Raw genomic sequence first — 17900 nt, forward strand, 5'->3', positions numbered from 1 at the left:
CTGAACCATGTATGTAATCCTCTGCTGTGTGATACTGTCTGCTGAGCTGTGTATCCAATTCTCTCCTGTGTGATACTGACTGCTGAGCCGTGTATCTAATCCTATCCTGTGTGATACTGACTGCTGGCGCGTGTATCTAATCCTATACTGTGTGATACTGACTGCTGAGCCGTGTATCTAATCCTAAACTGTGTGATACTGTGCGGAGCTGTGTATCTAAACCTATCCCGTGTGATACTGACTGCTGAGCCGCGTATCTAATTGTCTCCTGTGTGATACTGTCTGCTGAGCTGTGTATCTAATCCTATCCTATCCTGTGTGATATTAACTGCTGAGCCGTGTATCTAATTCTCTCCTGTGTGATACTCACTGCTGAGCTGTGTATCTAATCCTATCCTGTGTGATACTGACTGCTCAGCTGTGTATCTAATCCTGCACTGTGTGATACTGTCTGCTGATCCATGTATCTAATCCTATCCTGTGTGATACTGACTGCTCAGCTGTGTATCTAATCCTACACCGTGTGAAACCGACTGCTGACCCGTGTCTCTAATCCTATCCTGCGTGATACTGTCTATTGAGCCGTGTATCTAATCCTCTCCTATGCACTCCTCTCCCCCTGCATGTCTTTCCCCATTGCACACACAGCTCAGTGCGTGCGATAACAGGAGCTGCTGCGGTCATGCTGTATTATGGCATTATGTGTGATCTATGACTGTATTATATGTGATCTATATGGCGGTATTATTTTGATCAGTATTGTGGAATGATGTAAAAGCTATACGACGGTATATGAGAACTAGATTGTGGGATTATGTGTGATATATGTGGCGGTATTATGTGAAAATTATATGATGGTATTGTGTGTGATCTATATGGCGGTATTATGCGAGACATATGTGGCGGTATTATCTGAGACGTATGTGGTGGTATTATGTGTGATCTATATGGCGGTATTATGTGAGATGTATGAGGCGGCATTATGTGTGATCTATATGGCGGTATTATGCGAGAACACTATGGCGGTATTATGTGTGATCTATATGGTGGCATTGTGTGTGATCTATATGGTGGTATTATGTGAGAACACTATGGCAGTATTATCTTCAAAAAGGGGACCCATTCTAGGGTGGTTCTGGCTGAGCACCTGCACACGGGTCTGGGGTAATAGAGGGGGCAGCATAACCTCCAGTTAGGTGCAGTCAGGGGAAGGCTGGTGGGGCAGCTGAAGAGACGGGTCTCATTTTTATCATTACTATATGGCTACATTTCCCCCCAGCCTGCTTTCCAGCGTCACCCCGGACTGCGCCTGTCGCCTCGCTTTCACACATTGCCAGGTCAGGTCAGGAGAAGACAGGATCTGAGGAGGGGAATGGAGTCTTTGCATGCAATGTCTGGATCAGAACAGGCCATCAATCCGCAGAAATGTTTCCTGTATTTCTGTGGAGCAGACGGTTCATCCATGTGTATAAAAGACAGCGCTCTATGTACATACAAACCCTGGCTGCTCCGCGCACTAAACAGGGTGCCCCCCATAGACCAGCACACTGCTCTCCTGAAATACTCTGTGCTGCTGTCACCCTGCTCCCTCCACCATATATCTCCTAGAATCCTTGCTGCCTGCCATCCTCGGTGACTGTCTACTTGTCAGTATAACTTTGCAATCACCAACAAAATGGCTGCTCACTGTGTTCCTGAATATCATCCGCTCTTATCCCTTAGCAAACACCCAGAAGGGGAGGAGAGGAGACATCACACACGTCAGCAGACTCCGCCCATAATTACTGCAGTGCAGTAATGTGAGCTAGTTGTACACTAGTTTTTTGTCAAATTTCAGCAGCTGTTCCCCCTAGTGTTTAAAAGTGGAAATGCCAAACCTTTTCAAATTATTTTTCATATTTTACTAAATTATAAACAAATGATAATGTTTTTTAAGAAAATGTGAACATTAATTCTTTACATTTTTTCAATTGCTGGAAAAAAAATTTTTTTGATGGCACCTTCCCTTTAAGTGGTTAAGAGAAGCTGCTCTGTTAACATGAGATCAAAACATGCAGAAGACGGATTGCCCCTGCCAGGATAGATGTCACAGGACAGAACAGGTACATTCTTCGTCCAATGTGAAAAAGCCCTAAGTCACGGATAACCCCTTTAAGAATCTAAATTGCTTGTGCTGACCCCTGTACACAAGCTAAAAAAAAAAAAAGCCCTACAATAAACAATGGGCTTTAGAACTGGACAATGAAGCAACAGAAGACAGTGGCTTGGTCAGATGAATCACATTTCCCTTTATAGTATTTGGACAGTCTGGTATATTTAGAATGCATACAGTGCCATCTTCTTGCCAGGTAAGAAAAGGATCATCAAGTCAGCAGAAGATGCTCTCTTGGGAATATTCTAGTGTAAAAGCTTAGGTCCTAGCAGTCATGTGAATAAGTCTCTGCACATCTGTAACGGATGGCTCAAATGCAGTACAGGGACATGCCAGAGGCAGTGCTTAGATGCAGATTTCACCTCCTTAAAACTTTTGCAGGCCAAGTACACCCAGTTCACTAACGGTACTAATTTATTATTATAAATTATTTTTGTCCCCCCTCTGCATGTAGGGAATCCAACATATTTGCAAATCTATTCATATTTTATTTAAAGGGACTTGATAAAACCCAGCAATGTTATTTACTTCCAAATATAGAAGGAATCTAAAAGGTGAATCACATTTAAATCAATTTTCACTGGGTAATGTAGCAGTGGCTATAGAGAACATGAAGCTGCTCTCTATCAGTCATTGAAGTGGTGCAGGGGGTGTTCATCACATAAGGGTATGTTCACACTGTGCTTTTTTGCTGCTTTTTTCTGCAGCAAAACATGATTTCTTGGCAGGAAAGAAGTTGCGGCAAAAACGCATGCTTTGGTGCGTTTTTTTTTTTCCCATGCTTTTTTTGGGCTAACTTGTGTCTCTTTGTGCATGCTAATAAAGTTGAGTGCCCTCAGAGAGAAAAAATAAATACTTCCTGTAGAACAATACCTCTAGATCCTTTGAAAAGCCGGCAATTAATCTGCCGCGTACAGTAAAATCACAGGAATGACAGGTTAGAATAGAATAGATATATACACATAGATATATAGAGGTCAGTGACACACACACACATATATTACATAGATAGAAGAAAATAAATAAGTCTATAATCACTGCACACTTTGCAACAAGGTTTATGCTTCCAAATAATGTGTGTTTTTATTATAAATGAAAAGGCGACAAGTATACTTATTTATGTTGATGGGATTACTTCCCGTTCACTAGCACCTTACTTCCCTTGATCGTGTGCTAGCCATCTCTATACTTGTAGATAGAAGAAAAGGCGGTAATTCATCTGCTGTGTTCTGTAAAATCACTGCAGGAGCCTACAGGATAGAAGAGGTGGAATACACACAGTAAATATAAATAGAAAGGATAGATAGATAGATAGATGTCAGTGACATATACAGTTAGTAAAGTGTTTGCAGCTTAATGTACGTGCAGTTATTAAACGATTATTTTCTGAAAAAAATGGCTTGGGCTCCAGCATAATTTTTTTTAACCAGCAGAGGGCAAGCCGGCGGCTGGGGTCCGATGTTTATAGCCTGGGGAGGGGGTAATACCCATGGAGGGTCCCAGGCTATTATCAGCTCACAGCTGTTTACTTAGCCTTCACTGGCTATTAAAATGGGGGCCCTATATAGATATATATATGAAAAAAAAGTAGGTCCCCTATAATTAATAACCAGCAAAGGCTATGCAGACAGCTACAGGCTGATATTAATAGCTTAGGAAGGGGTCATGGATACTGGTTCCCCCAGGCTAAAAACATCAGCTCTCAGCTTTTCCTGAAAAGGCGCATCTATAAGATGTGCCAATTCTGCCACTTAGCCTTCTCTCTTCCCATGTGCCCTGTAGTGGTGGCAAGTGGGGTGATAGTTGGGGGGGGGGTGATGTCACCCTTGTATTGTCAGAGGACATCAAACCCCAAGGTTTGTAATGGAGAGGCGTCAATAAGACACCCCCATTACTAACCTCATGGTCATATTGTATAAAAACACACAGCAAGAATGAAGTCCTTTATTTGAAAGACACAGACTCCTTTAATAAATCTTCATTATACCATACTTACAACCTCACCCATTCCACCAATGCCATTGTATCCGGCAAGATTATTAAAATAAAAAACAATATCCCTCACCTGTCCGTCGTTCTGTCCCATGCAGTAATCCATCTAGGGGATAAACAGCTTTCAACCTGGATGGTGCCAAGATGCAACCGTCCAGGCTGAGAACCACTGGTGAATGAGTTGCTGCGAGCGCAGCGTCAGTGACATCACTGAGGCTGCGTTCCTAACCGGGCTGAACTGCGGTGACCTTGGTGAGATCCCCGCTAGCAATGTGAGAAAGTTGCACGGTGCAGAGGAAGAGTTCATCAGAATTTCACTGGGTGAACTCGCCTCTGCACCGTGCGACTTTCTCAGGGTACTAGCGGGGATCTCACCGCAATATAGCCCGACTGGGAACGCAGCCTCAGTGACCTCACCACTAGTCACTGAAGGTGTGCCCCCAGAAGCTCATTCACCAGTGGTTTTCGGCCTGGACGGTCACATCTTGGCACTGTCCAGGTTGAAAACTAATTATCCCCCAGTCATGGATTACGGCGTGGGACAGAACGACAGACAGGTGAGGGATATTGTTTATTTTTGTTTTACTACAGAAGACGAGGGCTTCGGTGGAAATAGGCAATCAGTGAGTATAACTTATTTTTAAAAAGCGCGTTTTGTTTTATTTGAAATAAGACTTTATTCCGGCTATGTTTATTTGGATATGTTTTATAGATGCTTCTCCATTACTAAGCCGTGGGCTTGATGTCACCCGACAATACAAAGGTGACCTCAACCCCACAAATATGAACCTCACTTGCCACCGCTACAGGGCAAGAGCTGGGCAAAGCACCAGAATTGGTGCATCTAATAGATGAGCCTTTTCTGAGCGGCTGCGGGCTGCTATTTTTAGGCTGAGGGGGGGGGGGGGGGGCTAATATTCATGGTCCCTTACCAGCCTCCAACTGTCTGCTTTAGCAAGGCTGGTGGTCAAAAATGGAGGGGGACCCCCATGCTGTTTTTAGAAGTTATTTAACTAATTTAAAAAAAATATGGGGACTGCTCTAGTCTTGATAACTTGCCTTGCCAACGCCGACAGCTGAAGGATGCATCCCCCAGCTGTTTGTTTTGTCTGGCTGGTTATCAAAAATATGGGGAAACCCATGCAGGGTTTTTTTTTCTCCCCCCATCAACCGCTCCTGTGATGTATACTCCCATCAGCCGCTCCTGCTCAGTTATTAGCAGCGGCAGGTGTTGGATGATGGCATTGATAGCCCCATCATCGGACATCAGTGACCAGAGTTAAACTTTATACCTTCGATCAGAGCTGAGCGCTCACGTGGGAACAGCGGCTCTAACCAGCGGGGATGTTTTCCCCGCTGATCAGAAGCTGTGTTTGACACGCTGGCATGTGAGTGTCAAACACAATTGTCAGGTCCCCCCCTCCTTTCAAATGAATGGTGTTCAGGTCCACTGCTCAGTGTCTCTTTTGGATGACAGGCTGCATAAACACATCATGCAACCTGCCATCTAGAGGTGGCAGAGGCGAGTGTGAGGTCACATCCTGCTGTCCTTGACTTTTCTGCAGCAGATACGCTGCACAAAAAGTAAACATGTGTATTTTCAACTTTTTTTTCACCATCTCTTCAAGTGAAAAACGCTGAAAGTAGTGACATGCTTTATGTAAAAAAATAAAAAAAATAAACTGCAAAGCACAAAATCCTGATGACAAAAAAATGTGTGCATGAGATTTGAAATCTCAGGCTTTAGTGGTACTGTAAAACAGGTGAAAACATAAACGCAGCAAAAACACCCAGTGTGAACATACAGTGAGTGCACTACAATCATTCCCCTGTACATGCTGCAGAACACAATAAATGAAGTTTAATTTTACCTGCACCAATATGATGACTGGAAGATAGCAGCTCCGCATCAAGCCTTCCAATTTGTTCCTGTAATCACTGCTCCAGTAAAGGTACCTTCACACTAAGCGACTTTACAACGATATCGCTAGCGATCCGTGACGTTGCAGCGTCCTGGCTAGCGATATCGTTGTGTTTGACACGCAGCAGCGATCAGGATCCCGCTGTGAGATTGCTGGTCGTTGCTGAAAGTCCAGAACTTTATTTCGTCGCTGGATCTCCCGCAGACATCGCTGGATCGGTGTGTGTGACACCGATCCAGCGATGTCTTCACTGGTAACCAGGGTAAACATCGGGTTACTAAGCGCAGGGCCGCGCTTAGTAACCCGATGTTTACCCTGGTTACCAGCGTAAAAGTAAAAAAAAAAAAAACCACACTCACATTCCGGTGACCGGCGTCCGCTTCCCTGCACTCCTCCTTCATCCTGTGTCAGCGCCGAACATCTCCGGCATCTCCCACAGAGCAGAGCGGTGACGTCACCGCTCTGCTTTACGGCCGGCACTTACACAGGATGCAGGAGGAGGGCAGGGAAGCGGGCACCGGAATGTGAGTATGTTTTTTTTTTTTACATTTACGCTGGAAACCAGGGTAAACATCGGGTTACTAAGCGCGGCCCTGCGCTTAGTAACCCGATGTTTACCCTGGTTACCAGGGGACTTCGGCATCGTTGGACGCTGGAGAGCTGTCTGTGTGACAGCTCTCCAGCGACCACAGCGACTAAACAGCGACGCTGCAGCGATCAGCATCGTTGTCTGTATCGCTGCAGTGTCGCTTAGTGTGAAGGTACCTTAAGCCAGCTACACAGGGTTTAACCGTGACATACAGATAAGATCTGCAGGTGAATGGCGTTCCTGGACAAGAGTCCATTTGAGGCTATGTGCCCACCTTCAGGATTGTTCGCAGAATTTTCCTGATCAAAATCGGACTCCTTTTGCAGGAAGTCTGCTCGCTTTTTTTTTTGCGCATTTTTCCAGAGCGTCCCACTAGTACTACTATATTATTTAGTGGCAAATCCGGAGATTTTCTGCAAAATTAACTAACATGCTGCGTTTTTTTCTGTGATTTGCGGAAAAAAAAACGCAGCATGGGCACAAAAATTGTGGAATGCATTCTAATAATGGGATGCTTAATGTAAGCTTTTTTTTTAACATTTTTTCCAGCGGAAAACCGACAAGATCCTGAACGTGGGTACACAGCCTAAGGGAATTGTTAGCACAAAATGAATGCTGCCCTCTCCATCTCCACTCCTCCCTGCTTTGACAGCTATGGCTTCACAGGCCTAGAGAAGGGTGGAGATAGTGAAAACAAGCACATGTGAAGGTGTATACAAATAATTGGCCCTGCCATGATGGACCCAGTGCCTGTACTTGGCCATTTTGTGTTGCTAGGCCTTTAATAAAAAAAATAAACACACTAATTTGGAAGTGCATTAGCCAGTTATTGCAATAAGTAAACATCTAGTAGTAACGTATAGAGATTGGGGGGGGGGGGGGGGAGGAGGTAGAAGAACACATCAGAGAACTCCCAGTACAAGCATGTGGGTAACGGTCTTGCAATTAAAGTTGGTTCCTAGCTCTAGAAACTCGCCTCCCTATGCCAGCAAGCCTCAAGATAGACAGCCAGAGATGGACCTTGAACTGGTCATTTACACCTGCATATTGAGCGTTATAGGCAAGATGTACAATCCTCAGGGAAGCCAGTCAGATCCAGGCAGTTTTCTGCCCTTTTAATTTTGAGGCTTGTCGACACATGCAAGGGTGTAATGAACCATCCTGCTTAGGTACACCATGTTAGGCAGATGGCTTTTACACTAAAAGGTCAACCAAGTACCCTGTGTTATGTGTATTCTGATTTACTTATTGCAGCATACACTTATATCGATATTTGTCTTTTAAATGATTGTGTGGATGTGCATTATGGTTTATTTGGGGTGTGGCTACCGCTTTGGGCTGTGCACCTTGTCCATTTAACTTTCTACAGGCATATTTATAATGGTATGTGCACACGTTGTGGATTCGTGTGCAGATTTTTCTGCGCATATTCTGAAAAATCCACAGGAAAAACACTGCGTTTTAACCGGTTTTTGTGCAGATTTCACGTGCAGATTCCAATTATGGAAAATGTGTAAAACACTGCAGAATCCGCACAAAATTGACATGCTGCCGAAAATAAACCCGTGTTTCCACGTGGTATTTTCTGCAGCATGTGCACTGCTGATTTGGTTTTCCATGGTACTGTGCAACGCATGAAAAACTGCTGCGAATCTGCAACATGTGCACAGACCCTAAGAGTCTGGTCCTCCACACACACACACACACACTCCTTCCCATCTATACTGAGGCCTGCTGACTCACAGCAAGGTAAGGTTACTAGAGTTAAGGGCTTTTACCACAAAGGTAACTTCAAAAAAACAGAACTGAACAATAATTTCCACAGCTGGGTATAAAAAAAAAAAAAAAATCATGTGCCAAGATCTTGTGTGTGCCCCTAAGTTGTACTGTGTAAATTGGTGAGTCTTGCCTGCAGGAATATGACCTGATCATACCACAGCTCCTGGGCAGAGGAGAAAGCAAGAGGATTCACATTACAGCACAAGATGACAGCAGATTGTAGTACCCAGTGAAATGCTTTACCTCACAGAAAAGACTTCCTGCCCATGAGCTGTGATATTGATCAGACCATGTCTCTGTACAGCGAGACAACCATTTCACACTAGATAGCTGGGTTTTTGTTTTTACACATACAATTGTGGAACTTATTTTAGCATCTATTAAACTGTACTTGGTGAGAACTCCTAGGATCTTCCACCAGTAAGGTAGAGGGTGAGGGGTCCATACCAAGGACCCCAGTTCATAATGATGTGGTTCTCTCATTACTGGGGCATAGGGTGGAGATACAGATGAATGTAGCACAAGAGTGGTCTCTACTTACATTCACGATTAGTGAATATACTCGTTACTCGAGATTTGCCAAGCACGCTCTGGTGTCCTCCGAGTATTTGTAAGTACTCGGAGATTTAGTTTTCCTCACCTTAGCTAAATGATTTACATCTGTTAGCCAGCTTGATTACATGTGGGGACTCCCTAGCAACCAGGCAACCCCCACATGTACTTATTATGGCTAGTAGCTGTAAATCATTCAGCTGCGGTGATTAAAACAATCTCCGTGCAATTAAAAAAAAAAAAAATACTCAGAGGTCACCAGAGCGTGCTCTGGAAATCTCACGTAACGAGTATTTTTGCTCATCACTATTCATGATCTATCCTTAGGATAGGTAGTCCATGTCTGATCTGCCAGGGTCAGACATCCCTGCCGATCAGCAGTTATTGGAGTTGGCGGCCGCAAGTACTCACTTGCCATGCTGCTGTCTTACTTGTAGTGGCCACCGCAGGGTACTACACATCTGTATATTATTGATTTGAATAGGAGGCAGATGTGCAAGTACCAAGCCCTGGACAGCCGCTGACACCAGTAACTGATTAGCTGGGGTCTGAAACCTGTCACCCCACCAGTCAGACATTGATGGCCTATCCTATAGATGGGTCAAGATAAAAGTAGTGGACAACCTCCTTAGAAACATTTAAAATTTAAGTCACTAGATCAAAAGTAACAAATTTTTGTTTATTCCCACTGAGCAACTCAGGTTTTTGTCTAAATTATATGGTTCAGACAGGCTTTTTACTTTATATAATGGTAGCATTTAGTCTTAACCAAGGGGTGTGTTGCTTATATGGTAACTTATGCAGAGAAATAAAAATACAAATCCAGTAGTTTAGTGAACATCCCCACCCTCTTGGTAAAGGCCATAAAAATTGTAACTTAAGGGAGTCTGTCAGCACAGAAAGACTGCACTGCTTAAACTTGCAAAGGTGCTCAAGTGCACACTTGGCATGCCCATATATCACATCCCCTCAACTTTTGACAGCTCAGTAGGAATAAAGTTAGCAAAAAACTGGGAACTTCACCCATCAAGTTTTGGTTTTTTTAACTATTTTTGGCACCATAACCATAGTTTATTAAAAATAAAATAAGCAAACATATGCTGTGCAACAATCTTTATTTAGCTATAACAGGTCTACAGGATTATGACTATAGCTTAGGAACAAACAGTGCAACATATAGCAACATGGAATGAAGAGTCAGATTTAAAAGCCACCCCTCAGACGGAGCACAAGGTGGAGGGTGGATTCTTTCTGGATATTGTAGTCAGAAAGGGTGCGGCCATCTTCAAGCTGCTTTCCAGCAAAGATCAACCTCTGCTGATCTGGTGGGATGCCCTCCTTGTCTTGGATTTTGGCCTTCACGTTCTCAATGGTGTCACTGGGCTCCACCTCAAGGGTAATGGTCTTTCCAGTCAGGGTCTTCACAAATATCTGCATACCACCTCTGAGACGGAGTACAAGATGGAGGGTGGATTCTTTCTGGATATTGTAGTCAGAAAGGGTGCGGCCATCTTCAAGCTGCTTTCCGGCAAAGATCAACCTCTGCTGATCAGGTGGGATGCCCTCCTTGTCTTGGATTTTGGCCTTCACGTTCTCAATGGTGTCACTGGGCTCCACCTCAAGGGTAATGGTCTTTCCAGTCAGGGTCTTCACAAATATCTGCATACCACCTCTGAGACGGAGCACAAGATGGAGGGTGGATTCTTTCTGGATGTTGTAATCTGAAAGTGTGCGGCCATCTTCCAATTGTTTTCCAGCAAAGATCAATCTCTGCTGATCTGGTGGGATGCCCTCCTTGTCTTGGATTTTGGCCTTCACGTTCTCAATGGTGTCACTGGGCTCCACCTCAAGGGTAATGGTCTTTCCAGTCAGGGTCTTCACAAATATCTGCATACCACCTCTGAGACGGAGTACAAGATGGAGGGTGGATTCTTTCTGGATATTGTAGTCAGAAAGGGTGCGGCCATCTTCAAGCTGCTTTCCGGCAAAGATCAACCTCTGCTGATCTGGTGGGATGCCCTCCTTGTCTTGGATTTTGGCCTTCACGTTCTCAATGGTGTCACTGGGCTCCACCTCAAGGGTAATGGTCTTTCCAGTCAGGGTCTTCACAAATATCTGCATACCACCTCTGAGACGGAGTACAAGATGGAGGGTGGATTCTTTCTGGATATTGTAGTCAGAAAGGGTGCGGCCATCTTCAAGCTGCTTTCCGGCAAAGATCAACCTCTGCTGATCTGGTGGGATGCCCTCCTTGTCTTGGATTTTGGCCTTCACGTTCTCAATGGTGTCACTGGGCTCCACCTCAAGGGTAATGGTCTTTCCAGTCAGGGTCTTCACAAATATCTGCATACCACCTCTGAGACGGAGCACAAGATGGAGGGTGGATTCTTTCTGGATGTTGTAATCTGAAAGTGTGCGGCCATCTTCCAATTGTTTTCCAGCAAAGATCAATCTCTGCTGATCTGGTGGGATGCCCTCCTTGTCTTGGATTTTGGCCTTCACGTTCTCAATGGTGTCACTGGGCTCCACCTCAAGGGTAATGGTCTTTCCAGTCAGGGTCTTCACAAATATCTGCATACCACCTCTGAGACGGAGTACAAGATGGAGGGTGGATTCTTTCTGGATATTGTAGTCAGAAAGGGTGCGGCCATCTTCAAGCTGCTTTCCGGCAAAGATCAACCTCTGCTGATCTGGTGGAATGCCCTCCTTGTCTTGGATTTTGGCCTTTACATTTTCAATAGTGTCACTAGGCTCCACCTCGAGGGTGATGGTCTTGCCAGTTAAGGTTTTCACAAAGATCTGCATCCTGACCTAGGAAAAGAAAAATAAACCATATTATGCCACAAGGTAGTCAGCAGTACCAGCATAAAATGAGACTGTTAAAGTTCATCCTAGACATATAATCAAGCCTATTTAAAAGATGAATGCTGGAGGGAACCATGAGATCACTGTACACGTTACATTATAGATCACACTGATCTGACAGATCCTTTGTACAAGACAGATCTGCATCATCATGCTTACTGTAAAATTAAATGTACACCAATCCCATTATAGCTGTACATGTCTATGGATTAAATAGCCTTACAGCTACTAGTTTCTGCTGATTGACACTAGGCAGGCAGGGCATAACACAAGACGCCTATAAAGACTGATAAGGTGAGCTGCTGAGACTGGCAAAACGTATCCACTAACCAGCATAGATCACACTACACAGCCCCTCCTAATAAAGCCTGTGCCGGCTGTCACCAGACCCCCGTACATACAGCTTCCTGCCGGGCTGCACCATCAGACGCCTCAACACTAACCACCCCCCCAGGGATAACATGGTATAACCCGCACCACAGAACCTGCTAATAACCCGCCATAAGACAAAGCGAAGCTACAATGCGTCCGACCACTCAGTCAGTTCTACAACCCGTCATAATCGTTTCCGACCCGAACCGCCTTCCCGCCTAACAGACAGTTACAGCTCCTTTTCATAACCGCACTTGCACAGTTCACCGTCATAGTAATCATTTCCGACCCGATCCTCCTTCCCGCCTAACAAAGTTACAGCTCCTTTTCACAACCGCACAGTATTCAGCACAGCTACCACAAAAATAAAAATGTAATGTAGAGCTTACCTCCTAATAAACAAGCGTTAGAAATAAATAACCCTTTCAGCCGGCAACTCGAGCCTTCCTCCTTTAACCGTGGTAGAATAAGAATATTAGGACTGCGTCACAAGCCTCCTATTTATAGAGAGCGCTGACTCATCACCACCACGTAACTGATTGGCTCATGCGCCACAAAAAAAAACCTAGCTCCCGGGATTAAGGCGCGGTATGAATTATACTTTGGAATATACTCGCTTTTTCTTTGGTACAATGGAAGTCATTGAATAGAGACTTTTTACACTGATTTATAAGCATAAATTACAGTTCATACACGATGTATTACTTCATTCGATAAATCAGCGCGGAGGGATACAGGAGGGGGTGTGGCGTATGCAGCCGCGACCTCTAGAAGATTCTAGCCGGGTTTTTGCTTGGGCGGGTATTTGGCGAGCGCTGATTGGTGGGCTGTGACGCAGTGTTGTTGCTGGGGCTGGCTGGCAGATTCTAGCTGACTGTGCCGGCCGGGCTGCCGGCTGTGGTGATGTCGGTTCTGGGTTGTTTCCTTTTTCTCGGCGTTTACTGTAACTGGAAGCAAATTGTGAAACAAGGAGACTGAGCTCATATTAATGAGCTACAGCCTGTAAAAATGTAATACCTAATGGCAAAGTGCTGATTAAAGTTAATTCAGACAGGGTTCACACGATGCAGCAGTGCCACAGACGTCCTCATAGGGCTTGGCACTGGTTCCAGAGTGGAGGGGTTATCTGGTTAAGGCCATGTTCACACAATCAGTTTTTGGTCAGTAATTTACCTCAGCATTTGTAACCAAAAACCAGGAGGAAAATTATAATAGAAAAGTTACCACTTCTGCATTTATCACCCACTCCTGGTTTTGGCTCACAAATACTGAGGTAAAAAACTGACCAGATATTTGAATGTGTGAACGTGGCCTTAACCAGGTTGTCCCCTATCCTCAGGTGAAGTGATAACTGGATCAATGGGGTCTGCCTGCCAGGAGTGGCACCAATCGGCAGTTCGGGGTACTTTCATTCCTGTTACGAGATGGCGCCGCAGATCGGAAGCACAAACTTGGCTCTCTTCGGTCTCTATGGGGCTGCTGGAAAAATTACACCGTACAGCAGCCGCGTAAGAATCAAATGCAGCGGCGTTTGGGTGTCTGATCTGCTGCGCCATCTTGTAACGGGGATCAAAGTGCCCCAATTTTCAGGACACCCATCAGCAAGAAAATCAGTCTGATTATGGTAATCGAGAGCGATCCGATTTTCTCAGATGTGGAGAAAAAAAGTTTTTCCATCTACTTGCAGTGTGTCCGTGAAAATCGGACCGCACTCGATGTACGATGTTTTTCCACAGACCCACAGATATGAATGGCTGAGTGCCATCCGATTATCGGACTCTTCTTATGCATGTTGCAATATTTTCCTTAGACCGAATTGGTTCAAGGAAAAGATCAGACATGTACACAGCCCCATAGAGTAATATACCAGTGCTATCCCTCAAAACCATGAATCACATTCATCCGATGATTACGCTCGTTTGTATGAGTCCTTTGGATAAGTGATGACTTGTTTTCACCAGGCAACGCATGTGATGGCCCCATGGTTAGTCAGCCAAATGGTAGTTCACTTGGTGCGATTGACTATAGTGATGAGCTAACGTGCTCGGATATCATGCTCTGGTGCTATCCCAGTATCTTCAGCGTGCTCTAATAATGTTTGAGCCAACACTACTGCATGTATTGTGTCTGTTAGACAGCCGACACACATGCTTATATTGCCTAACAGGGCAGCACGGTGGCTCAGTGGATAGCGCTGCATCCTTGGACAACATCTGCAAGGAGTTTGTATGTTCTCCCCGTGTTTGTGTGGGTTTCTTCCGGGTTCTCTGGTTTCCTCCCACATTCCAAAGACATACTGATAGGGAATTTAGATTGTGAGCCCCATCAGGGACAGGACAGTGATGTTAATGTGTGCAAAACTGTAAAGTGCTGTGGAATATGTTAGTGCTATATAAAAATAAAATTATTATTATTCCCCACATGTGGCTGTCTAACAGCCGCAAAACATGCAGACGCAGGGACTCAAACATATTAGCCAAGCAAGATACTCTGATAACACCCGAGCATGCTCGAATAACCCCTTATCTGAGCACGTTTGCTCATCACTAACAATAAGGGTATGTGCACACGTCAGGATTTCTTGCAGAAATTTCCTGAAGAAAACCGGAAATTTTCTGCAAGAAATCCGCATTTTTTTTTGCGTTTTTTTTGCGGGTTTTTTTAGCATTTTGCAAGCGAAATTAGCTTGCAGAATGCTAAAGTTTTCCAAGCGATCTGTAGCATCGCTTGGAAAACTGACTGACAGGTTGATCACACTTGTCAAACATAGTGTTTGACAAGTGTGACCAACTTTTTACTATAGATGCAGCCTATGCAGCATCAATAGTAAAAGATAGAATGTTTAAAAATAATTAAAAAAATGGTTATCCTCACCTGCAGACAGCCGATCTCCTCAGCGGCGTCCGTTCCTATAGATGATGTGTGTGTGTGCAGGACCTTCGATGACGTCGCGGTCACGTGAGCGGTCACGCGACCAACCACAAGACCGCGACGTCATCGCAGGTCCTTCACACACACCATCTATAGGAACGGAAGCGGCAGCATGCACCGCTGAGAGGAGGGAAGACTCCGGGGCCATCGAAGGTGAGTATATCACTATTTTTTATTTTAATTCTTTTTTTTTTACCAGTTATATGGTGCCCAGTCCATGGAGGAGAGTCTCCTCTCCTCCACCCTGGGTACCAACCGCACATAATCTGCTTACTTCCCGCATGGTGGGCATAGCCACATGCGGAAAGTAAGTAGATCAATGCATTCCTAGGTGTGCGGAATCCCCGCAATTCCGCAAATTTAATGAACATGTTGCTTTTTTTTCCACGATGCAATTTTTTCACGGAAAAAAATGCTACATTTGCACAAGAAATGCGGAATACACTGTAAGTAATAGGAGGCATATGTAAGCGTTTTTTTCGTGTTTTTATAGCGAAAAAACCACTTGAGCCAGTGTGTGAGAAGTGTGTCCATTTTTGCCATCAGTGGTTTTCGTGGATGGATAAATGCATAAATGACAAAACTTCTCCTATTCTTTGCAGTGTTAAATACAGACAGCACACAGATTGTACATAGATGCCATTCATGTGCTGTACGTGTTTTTCATTGACCCACAGACTTAGGGCTCATTTCCACATGCGAGGCACACGTCCGTATCTCGCATGTGGAAACCAAGCTCTGGCGCCGGCACTTTGGAGCGGAGCTGTGCAGCTCCATGTGTTCCTATGCGGCCGCACGCTCCGCTCTGGAGTGCCGGCGCCACAGCTTGGTTTCCACATGCGAGATACAGACGTGTGCCTCGCATGTGGAAATGAGCCCTTAGGCTGCCATCACACTAGCAGTAGTTGGTCAGTATTTTACATCAGTATTTGTAAGCCAAAACCAGGAGTGCAACAATTAGGCCGGGATCGCACACAGCGAGATACGGCTGAGTCTCGCAGGTTAAAACCAAGCTCTGGCACTGGCACTCCAGAGCGGAGCATGCGGCCGCATAGCAATACATGGAGCTGCACGCTCCGCTCCGGAGTGCCGGTGCCAGAGCTTGGTTTTTACCTGCGAGACTCGGCCGTATCTCGCTGTAGTGTGACTCCGGCCTTAGAGGAAAAGTATAATAGAAACATATGCACAACTTCTGCATTTATCACCCACTCCTGGTTTTGGCTTACAAATACTGATGTAAAATACTGACCAAATACTGCTAGTGTGACAGCAGCCTTATATTGGCCTTTTTCATCTGTGCTGCTGGAAGAAAATGGAGTTTTGCATGGAACACACAGTCTGCGAAAAAACATGGAAATGTGAACAACTCTATAGTTTATAATGGGTACATGTTCTATCCATGAAAAAAAACAGATACAACACGTACGTGCAACAGGAACATCTGAATTAGGCAAGGGTCATGCTTCTGTGCTCCCATCTTTTCGCATGATAGTATCGGAGCACAGCTGCGGTGGAGACTGAGAAAGTAATTTCTCCATCTCCTCTGCTGCCGGCGTTGGAGGGAATCGCACTGCACTCATGTGATATCCGCGTGCGATGTTTCACACACACCCATAGACATACGTGGGTGCGTGTGATCGGTTTCTCGGGTGCAATCGTCCGATTGCATCGCAAGTGGAAATGAGCCCTCAGGCATAAAACATCTTTTAGACGCAGCACAAAACTTCCTGCTTTGCAGTATTTTTTTCCACATGAAATATGCAGAGTAGCGGTAGGGAAATCACTGTGTACATTTACGTCCATTTTTGACACATTATGATTCTTTAAAAAAAAAACAAATGCTTTTTTCATTGTGGGTTTTTAGGTCCCATCGTCTCACTTTTCCTCTTGGATGATGCAATATTTTCCAATCCTAGGGGTATGTGCACATGTTGCGGATTCTTATTCTTCGGATTTACCGTGGTTTTTGTGTGGATTTCACCTGCGTTTTTACACCTGCGGATTCCTATTAAGGAATAGGTGTAAAACGCTGCGGAATCCGCACAAAGAATTGACATGCTGCAGAAAATAATCCGCAGCAAATCTGGTATTTTCCGCAGCATGTGCACAGCAGATTTGGTTTTCCATAGCTTTATATGCTACTGTAAAACGCATGGAAAACAGCTGCAGATCCGCAGCATCAAATCCGCTGCGGATCCGCAGGCAAATTCGCAACGTGTGCACATACCCTAAAAACACGCTTGCATTTTTAAAGGCAAAGAAAGCATGAAAAACACATGTAAACTTTCAACTGCATATAAGACGCCTTAACATATAAGAAACACAGGCATGGGATTTTTAGAAATCTCATTCATTTTCCTGCTGCTGTAAAATGCTGCGTAGTTGATCCAAGAAAATATGTACAGAAAAATGCACCAAATTAGCCTTGTCTGGGCCACATGGGAGCTCACCTCTGCTGATGAGAGGGCTGTAACAAACCAGCCATGTTATAACATGTCCATTAGCCTCTACAAACATGAAAGATGACAAAATAGTGCGTAAAAGTTAGTATTCATTTGTTTTTATTTTGTTTTTTTTTACTGAATAAGAAAGAGTAACCAGTCGACAACCACAAGAAAACATGTGATACCTGAATGAGGTTTTTGCTGGGAGAATGGAAACCTCTTCTGTATTCGTTTATGTTACCATAGTAAAAAATAAACAAGTGTATCATGCGGTGTTACAGAACCCCCCAGCACCAAGAACA

General features: G+C 44.6%; 2 protein-coding genes across 2 annotated transcripts; both read right to left on the reverse strand.

Annotated features, from left to right (window-relative positions):
- Nucleotides 1-10084: 10084 nt before the first annotated feature.
- LOC143815223 (polyubiquitin-B) lies at nt 10085-11021 on the reverse strand. The gene has a single exon (XM_077294237.1). It carries the CDS (start codon nt 10877-10879, stop codon nt 10190-10192), a length of 690 nt encoding a protein of 229 aa, XP_077150352.1. The 5' UTR covers nt 10880-11021; the 3' UTR covers nt 10085-10189.
- LOC143817621 (polyubiquitin-B) lies at nt 10956-12765 on the reverse strand. Its single transcript, XM_077299112.1, has 3 exons — nt 12613-12765; nt 11005-11797; nt 10956-10963 (listed from the first exon to the last, which is right to left on the reverse strand). The coding sequence occupies exons 2-3, from the start codon at nt 11789-11791 to the stop codon at nt 10956-10958; spliced, it is 795 nt and encodes a 264-aa protein (XP_077155227.1). The 5' UTR covers nt 11792-11797; nt 12613-12765.
- Between the last annotated feature and the right edge of the window lie 5135 nt (nt 12766-17900).

Source organism: Ranitomeya variabilis, chromosome 3 (genome assembly GCF_051348905.1).
Source record: "Ranitomeya variabilis isolate aRanVar5 chromosome 3, aRanVar5.hap1, whole genome shotgun sequence".
Classification (NCBI taxonomy): Eukaryota; Metazoa; Chordata; class Amphibia; order Anura; family Dendrobatidae; genus Ranitomeya; species Ranitomeya variabilis.